The sequence below is a fragment of the Eurytemora carolleeae genome, unplaced genomic scaffold, assembly GCF_000591075.1.
Source record: "Eurytemora carolleeae unplaced genomic scaffold, Eaff_2.0 scaffold298, whole genome shotgun sequence".
NCBI classification, from domain to species: domain Eukaryota; kingdom Metazoa; phylum Arthropoda; class Copepoda; order Calanoida; family Temoridae; genus Eurytemora; species Eurytemora carolleeae.
Window position 1 is genome coordinate 146239 of NW_019397132.1, and position 8254 is coordinate 154492.

At 35.3% G+C, this 8254-nt stretch overlaps 1 protein-coding gene across 2 annotated transcripts; it reads right to left on the reverse strand.

Moving 5' to 3' along the window:
- Nucleotides 1-572: 572 nt before the first annotated feature.
- Nucleotides 573-7498, reverse strand: LOC111712220 (ets DNA-binding protein pokkuri). Of its 2 annotated transcripts, none has more exons than XM_023486777.1 (8): nucleotides 7213-7498; nucleotides 4315-4377; nucleotides 3734-3875; nucleotides 3275-3391; nucleotides 2126-2699; nucleotides 1524-1718; nucleotides 1027-1347; nucleotides 573-930 (listed from the first exon to the last, which is right to left on the reverse strand). In XM_023486777.1, the coding sequence occupies exons 2-8, from the start codon at nucleotides 4318-4320 to the stop codon at nucleotides 846-848; spliced, it is 1440 nt and encodes a 479-aa protein (XP_023342545.1). In that variant the 5' UTR covers nucleotides 4321-4377; nucleotides 7213-7498; the 3' UTR covers nucleotides 573-845. The 2 variants fall into 2 exon arrangements, with proteins under 2 accessions (XP_023342545.1, XP_023342547.1); XM_023486779.1 differs by having other exon boundaries at nucleotides 573-940.
- Nucleotides 7499-8254: the final 756 nt, after the last annotated feature.

The window sequence follows — 8254 nt, forward strand, 5'->3', positions numbered from 1 at the left end:
TTGTGTAGAAACAAGATAACAATTAGTTTAATTTTTCAACCAGTCGCCTAGTACGACAAATAATTCCGGATCGATGGTAAACACAAACTGTACTGCATTTAATCAAGCTATTGTGCACTATTGAAACTTCACAGGATGAGTAAACTGTACTGCAATATTAAAACTACAGTACAGGATGAGTAAACTGTACTGCAATATTGAAACTACAGTACAGGATGAGTAAACTGTACTGCAATATTGAAACTACAGTACAGGATTAGTAGACTGTAATGAAATGTTGGAACTTCAGTCCAGGATGAGTAAACTGTACTGCAATATTGAAACTACAATACAGGATGAGTAAACTGTACTGCAATATTAAAAACTACAATACAGGATGAGTAAACTGTACTGCAATATTGAAACTACAGTACAGGATGAGTAGACTGTAATGAAATGTTGGAACTTCAGTCCAGGATGAGTAAACTGTACTGCAACATTGAAACTACAGTACAGGATGAGTAAACTGTACTGCAATATTGAAACTACAGTACAGGATGAGTAAACTGTACTACAATATCAGGTTGAGTATACCAAGAACAGGAATTAACAGAACAAAGTTACGTTTGGCAACAATAGAATACATTTAATCACATAGAGAAACAATATCAAAACTCTTCTCAACACCTTCTTGTTTCCCTTTCATATTCTTCTTCTTCCTTCCTTCCTTCGTTCACACTTTTACAAACTCATATTTTTGCAGATTTTCAGGCGTCTTTTCTCACTGATCCGCTCAAACAGCCTTGAAGAGTAATATTTCAATTCTCCCAGAAGGAGTTTAATCATGGAGAAGAGGATCTTATCCTTTACTCCGTCTTGATTGAAACCTGGGGAATTAGATGCCTGTAATCAAAATGATTTCTCGGCTCCTCTCTCTCCTCAGACCGATCCCTGGAAAAATCTGATTTTATTATTTTGTTTCTTTACTCTTTTAATGATTAGAAATCGTCTACATAGAAAGAAATATTCAATATTTTAGTTAATTACCTGCTAGGACTGGATCTCTCAATATTATATCTCTCCATTAGTTGAGAATAATATTTCTCCCGTTCAATCCTTTCCCGTTCCCGTTCCTCCCGATCCCGACCGGTCGTGGTCGACAAATCTGTCGGTTCGTCGCTATGAGGTGAGACTGGGGCATCCTCCGACTTGATTGGGGACATGTGACCTAGGACAGCTTGTTGAGCAGCAGCTTGCAGCTGCTGAGCTCCTGTAGTGAGCTGCTGAGCAGCAGCTTGAGCTTCCATCTGTTGACGGAGTAAGGAGATGTTTTTGATGCTTTTCAACTCACTTGGATTTCTCAAAAACCTGAATAATAATAAAAAAATTAATAACCTGAATAATAATAAAAAATTAATAAAGTTCATGTATCACGTGTGTTAAATAATTGAATTATCTATGTAGCCAACACAGAAAATGTCAACAAAGTAAAAGATAATAGAAACGCAGATTACTCCAGTTTCAGAAGCAAAAAATTAACTTACTGGTAGCAATGTCTCTCTCCTTGAACCTTCCTGAGGATGTTGACCCTGTAGTAGTATCTAAGTGCTCTAGACATCTTGTCGTAGTTCATCGAGAGATGATTCTTTTGTATACCCCAGAGACGGGCTAATCCGGCCGGATCAACAATCTTGAATACTCCAGTGTCCTTATTCTTCCACTGTATATAGCTGGTGTACCTAGATATTTAGGAGGTTTACTTTTTTTCCAAACCCGGATATAGATTCATTCCGGATACATGATTGAACCCGGATACAATCATTATTACAGGACCAGGATACTGGAACATACGTACCAGGTTAAATGAACAACTGCTGAACAATGATACCGGGACAAGGTTGGACCAGGAATAAGATAAAAAAAATAGACGAACATAGAAAATAATGGAACCAGGAAAAAGATAAACACGAGCCATTATACAAAATTGAACCGGTGAACCGGAAAGAAATTGGATCAGCCGGTACAAAATTCAACCAAGATTAAAATCAGAAAACAGATTATTTGATTCGGGTACGACAGATATTTGGTTTATGTACGTTTAACGACGAAGAATGAAGATAAATATTAAGTTATTAACTGATGTTACCTCTGTCCCTGGTCATTTAGAAGCTGTTGCAAAAAATCCCAGAGGAGCCGCCCGTTCGTAGAAGGGGCGTCATCATCACTTTTGGAGGAGGAGGGGGCGTTCCCCGGGCTCCTCGGCGCATTTGTGGAAGTGGGTGTGGCTGGGGTGGTTGGGGATCTCTGTGAATCCACCATGGAGTCCTCTGAATCTGAGTTTGAAGATCCAGTCCCTGGAGCAAGATGTGAGGGTAGGTAGAGAGGAGGAAGGGAGCACATCATGTTCTCCTGCTTGGGGGAGTGTCCAGAGGTGGAGTCCAAGGAGGGGGCGGGGCTTAGGGTTACTGAGTTTGTCTGTGAAATGAGGTGGGACAGGTTGGGGAAGGTTTCAGATGCAGAGGAGTTAAGGAGGGGCCAGTGAGAGTGGAAAGGGGAGGGCGAGGTTGGGGTCATGAGGCCAGGTGGTCGGGGAGTAAGAGGAGAGGAGGGAAAGGCTGATGCTTCTCTGAGCAGCATCTGTAGGATGTTGTGGATGACATCGCCGGCTCCTGAGCATCGCTCGGCCAGATCGTTCTTGGACAGGAAGCACAATGCTTTACCTAGGAATATTTTAAACTTTAAAAATACGAAAAACTTAAAATTACAAATTAGAGAAATTTATAATCAAATAAAACCTGATTTATAATCTAATACTTGGAGGCAAGGGGGGGATATTGCCGGACAAGGAGAGCTCTTTTATTTTATAAACATGTGATCACGTCACTCAAGGACAAGGAGAGCTCTTTTATTTTATAAATATGTGACCACGTCACTCAAGGACAAGGAGAGCTCTTTTATTTTATAAATATGTGATCACGTCACTCAAGGAATTAACTTTTTAAGATCTGAACAGGAATCGTAAAGAGCCACGATTAATAGAACATATTATATTCAATACATTCTTCCATTTTAATATTGTTTACAATCTTTAAATATCTCTTGACATAATCTTTTCGACACGTTTTCCCTTGTTTGTCTCACCGAGTCGCAGTTTTTGAACAAAATCTAGAATCTTGTAATAATTTTGACAAAAAAAAAAAAAATTTTGGACCCGAGAATAAAAGTTTAAATTTTATTCTTTAAAATACATTGTTTTGTTAAAGTTTTAAAATCTTAATCCGACTATTTAACTCACCATTCATCTGGAACTTGTCCATCTCAATCTTCTCCAGATCAAACTCTCTCTCACAGTAGGACATAAACAGGGACACATCCTCACGGTTCCACGACTTAGGGTCGCTTGGTAGACCTCCTAGAAAAAATAAAATTTGAACATTTCAACTTACAATCCAGCCGAGATTATAAAGTGGTCAGTCGAAATAAAGTGACCACTGGGGATGCAAACTTGTTTTTACCGCCCTTTGACCAAAATTACCGATCTATGATTCCCCAATTGAGGGACGTCCCTTGAGACAATTAAATAATAAATTTAATAACCACCCATTACAACTACTTAAATTAAAAATTATACTAAGCCCCGGGTTCCCTCGACCAATTTGTCTTGGAAACCCTAGTATTTAGTAAAGTTCCCTTAATTAACGTAGTAATAAATAACAATTAATACTATAAAAATAAGATTTAAAAAATTTTTTACCTGGAAGTCCACTCTTGACATGAGTCTCTAGAGGAGAAGGTGGAGGAACGAAGGGGTTGGGATACCTCCAAAGCAGGTCGGGGGAGAAGGGCAGGGGGAGAGGGAGTCGATCCATACCAGTAGGAAGGGTGATAGGAGGAACCTACATATTTTATATCATATTATCTGATTTAGTCAGGGCTGAATTAATTTAAGAATTCCAGCCCTCCAAGTGATTTTTAATGAATTTTGGGAAAAAAATAAAAAGCTTTTCATCCATTTTCATACTTTTCCCACAAAAATGTATTTTCCCCAACTTTGCTAAAAAAAACCTTAAACATTTTGCAAAGAAACTTAGAAACATTCACCAAGGGATTAAGTTTGTTAAAAACGTTAAGGAAAATATGAAGAATACCAAATTTGGCTCCTTAAACATACCACCCAATCAAAAAACTAATTTGCACAATAATTGAGAAAAAATTATCTTATTTATAAAAAATAGCGAGGTAAAAATAATTGAGTAGATGAATATGTAGATAAATATATAGAAAATAGATTTTTAGTATGATTAATAGACGGATAGATATAGATAGATAGATCACCTTCATTTCGTCTGAAGGTAAGGTGACCGCACTACGGAATAGGTTACTCAGAGACACCGCATTCTGAAAATATAAAATTTAACATGGAATTCATAATCACAAAAAATATATCTATCCCACAATCAAAATTTAGTGTCGATCAAAGTTATGATTTGAATAATTATTTCATGGAGAAATGAACTAAAAATGTGCATCACTTTAAAATATTGAAAATTATTATCGGTTATCTTTCTAGATTATTTTATAATAAAAAATCAAAATGCAATTAACTGCAAGTTTTGTGAAGAAAAACTCGGCGCAAACTCATAAAGCTTTAAACCTATATCTTTGCAACCTGATGATGTCAACTGTTCATATCATAAACTCTTAGCTTGAACTATTAATGTCCTACGACATCGAGTTTATCAATATTAGTGATCTATGACATCAGTTTGAAAATTCATAACTTAATTCTTGGCTTGCATTTTCACTAGTCTACGACTTTACTTTGCAAAAATAAAAGTTTAAAAAATAAATAGTTTAAACTGAAACTAAAGAAAATAACCAAAAGTATAGAGGAAAACGAGTGTATATAATAGTGACCTACTGACGTAAATTATTCACAATAGGTATCACAAGATAAACGAGCCAACTGTTGATATATGTATATAATATATATACTATCTATATTTATATACAAATAATATTCGGCTCACAACACACCAGTTCAATTGTATGTATAATAAATTTTTCAATAAATTTTTCTCTTCATTGACTGTCTTAATTGGCTATCCTTATGTTAATGGTTAATCGTTAAAAATATCAAATTATTAGTTATACACACATTTTCACCCACTTTAAACAACTGTGCTTATTCCTAATGAGAATTTAATGCTTATCTTTATCCTAAAGTTTTTTTAAGATTCATAATCCGTTAACATAAACTGGTCCAGCTTCATATAATGTGTTGTATGCTAAGAAATATACGGAGAGAAATATAACACTGCAGGTAAATACGGATTTTTTTTTACCTTTAATTTACATAAACAATATTTATTTAAGTAAGAATTCATTTGAACTGGATAACCGAGAATAAAGATAAATATGTAGGACTTGTGAGTTGTGATGTTCATCCAACAGTATTTAATATTCAATACAGGGCTTATCAGAACTAGAGTTTTACTTAGCAGAGATAATGAAAGGGGAAGGAAGGAAGAAAGGAATAAATGAATTTAAGAATTTAGGAAGGAGAATATTGAATTTAGGAAGGAAGATTTTAAATTTAGGAAGAAGAATACTAAAGTTAGTAAGGAGGATACTGAAGTTAGTAAATACTGAAGTTAGGAAGGAGGATACTGAAGTTAAGAAGGAAGATACATAGGTTAGAAAGGAGGATACTGAGGTTTGGAAGGAAGATACTGAAGTTTGGAAGGAATGAGGATAGTGAAGTTTGGAAGGAGGATACTGAAGTTTGAACGGAGCATATTAACGTTAGGAAGGAGGAAACTGAAGTTAGGAAAGAGGATACTGAAGTTAGGAAGGGGGATACTGTAGTAAGAAAGGAGGACAGTGAAGTTTGGAATGAACATAATGAAGTTTGGAAGGAAAATAAAGAAGTATTCGAGAGAAAGATATTCATGTGAAGAAGGAAAGTAAGGAAGGAAAGTTAGGAAGGAAATGAAATTTTGAAGGAAGACATTGAACAAGACAGAAAGGAAATGTGGAAATGACATTACTGAGGAAAGTACTAAGGAAAGGAAAGTACTGAAAAAAGCATGAAGGAAGTACTGGAGATAAGATAAAAAAGTACTGGAGATAAGATGAAGAAAGTACTGGAGATAAGATGTAGAAAGTACTGGAGATATGATAAAGGAAGTACTGAAAGAAGATAAAGGAATTACTGAAGATAAGATAAAGGAAGTACTGGAGATAAGATGAAGGAAGTGCTAAAGACAAGATGAAAGAAGTACTGAAGACCAGATGAAGGAGGTACTGAAGCAAGATGAAAGAAGTATTGAAGACAAGATGAAGGAAGTGCTAAAGGCAAGATAATAGAAGTACTGGAGATAAGATAAAGGAAGTACTGGAGATAAGATGAGGGAAGTGCTGAGGACAAGATGAAGGAAGTACTGAAGCCAAGATGAAGGAGGTACTGGGACAATATATAGGAAGTAATAAAGACAAGATGAAGGAAGTACTGAAGACAAGATGAAGGAAGTGCTGAAGACAAGATGAAGGAAGTACTGAAGACAAGATAAAGGAAGTATTGAAGATAAGATAAAGGAAGTACTTAAGACAAGATGAAGGAAGTACTGAAGACAAGATGAATGAAGTACTTGTGACAAGATAAAGGAATTATGGAAGACAAGATATAGGAAGTACTGAAGACAAGATGAAGGAAGTACTTAAGACAAGATAAAGGAAGTACTGAAGACAAGATGAATGAGGTAATGGGACAATATTATATGAAGTGCTGAAGACAAGATGAAGGAAGAATTGAAAACAAGATAAAGGAAGTATTGAAGGCAAGATAAAGGAAGTATTGAAGACAAGATAAAGGAAGTATTGAAGACAAGATAAAGGAAGTATTGAAGACAAGATGAAGGAAGTACTGAAAGAGACAAGATAAAGGAAGTATTGAAGACAAGATAAAGGAAGTATTGACGACAAGATAAAGGAAGTCTTGAAGACAAGATGAAGGAAGTACTGAAAGAGAAGATAAAGGAAGTATTGAAGACAAGATAAAGAAAGTATTGAAAGAAAAGATAAAGGAAGTATTGAAGACAAGATAAAGGAAGTATTGAAGACAAGATAAAGGAAGAATTGAAGACAAAATAAATGAAGTATTGAAAGAGTATAGATGAAGGAAATATTGAAGAGAAGATAAAAGAAGTATTAAGACTATAAACAAATACATACCAGCTATTTCTAATTTGTGGATCACTTACAAAAAGATTACATTTTGTCGAGTACAGTACAATTTATAAGCTCTGCTGTGCACGCTTGCAAGGCGTTTGATTAGATCGGATCACTATTTGTACTTTATCACATTTATATTCACAAATATTATTATTTATATGATTGAGCTTTGTGTGAATGTAGGCTGTGTGAGCGTCAATGGAAGACTGAGTTAAGAGTTGGGACTACTAAAGTGAGTGGTAGTGAGTAGCGACTAGAGAGTGGTCTTGGTGGATGGATGGAGAGCCGTAGCTACAGGTAGTTCAGCGGCTATCCCATCCAGGGTTCGCTTACTGTTTTAAAACACATGTTTTTATGAAACCTTTAAAATCAAGTTTTTGGATTTATTTTAGAAATCTTTAGATTTTTATGAAAATTATTTATAATTTCTTGAAACCCCTGGTTCCGAGTGTTGCTGTCCTGCCCAAAGTGCTATTTCCGTCTTGGGTTGGGATCGTTCAAATATTACAAAACTGGAGAACCAATACGGGGATCGTCCAGTTTTAAAATAAAAATTATTTTTTAGCTTGCTTATCTATTTTTCATATCTATCCTCAGTTTATCTCAAATTTTTCAAAATTTTGTGATATAAAAGCATATTAGGCTTCCAAAGTTTTTTGTCTAATGTGTAAGTAAAAAAGTTTAAGAAAAATTATCTTTTTAAACTGATGCATTATTTATTTTTAACAGCAACATTAAACAGTAAGTTTAAAGTCGGAACAACAACAACACAAAGTTTCGGCGGAAAAGTTCCGGTTTTAAATCCAGGCAAACGGGCACCCGATATCTATTCAGAAGATGGGGGGGGGGACTTAGAGGGGCTTATTTCAGGGATTCAAATTAATTAAAAGATCCCACCTGTATGTAGAAAATATATGTATATATTTTTAAGTTTCACAGAGTTTATGCCTCAAAACATATTTCAAAAACAAGAATTAGCCCTGTAAAAGCCAAAATAAGACTGAACCGTTGGCTTGGGGTGTAGTATAAGATAACCGAGAAT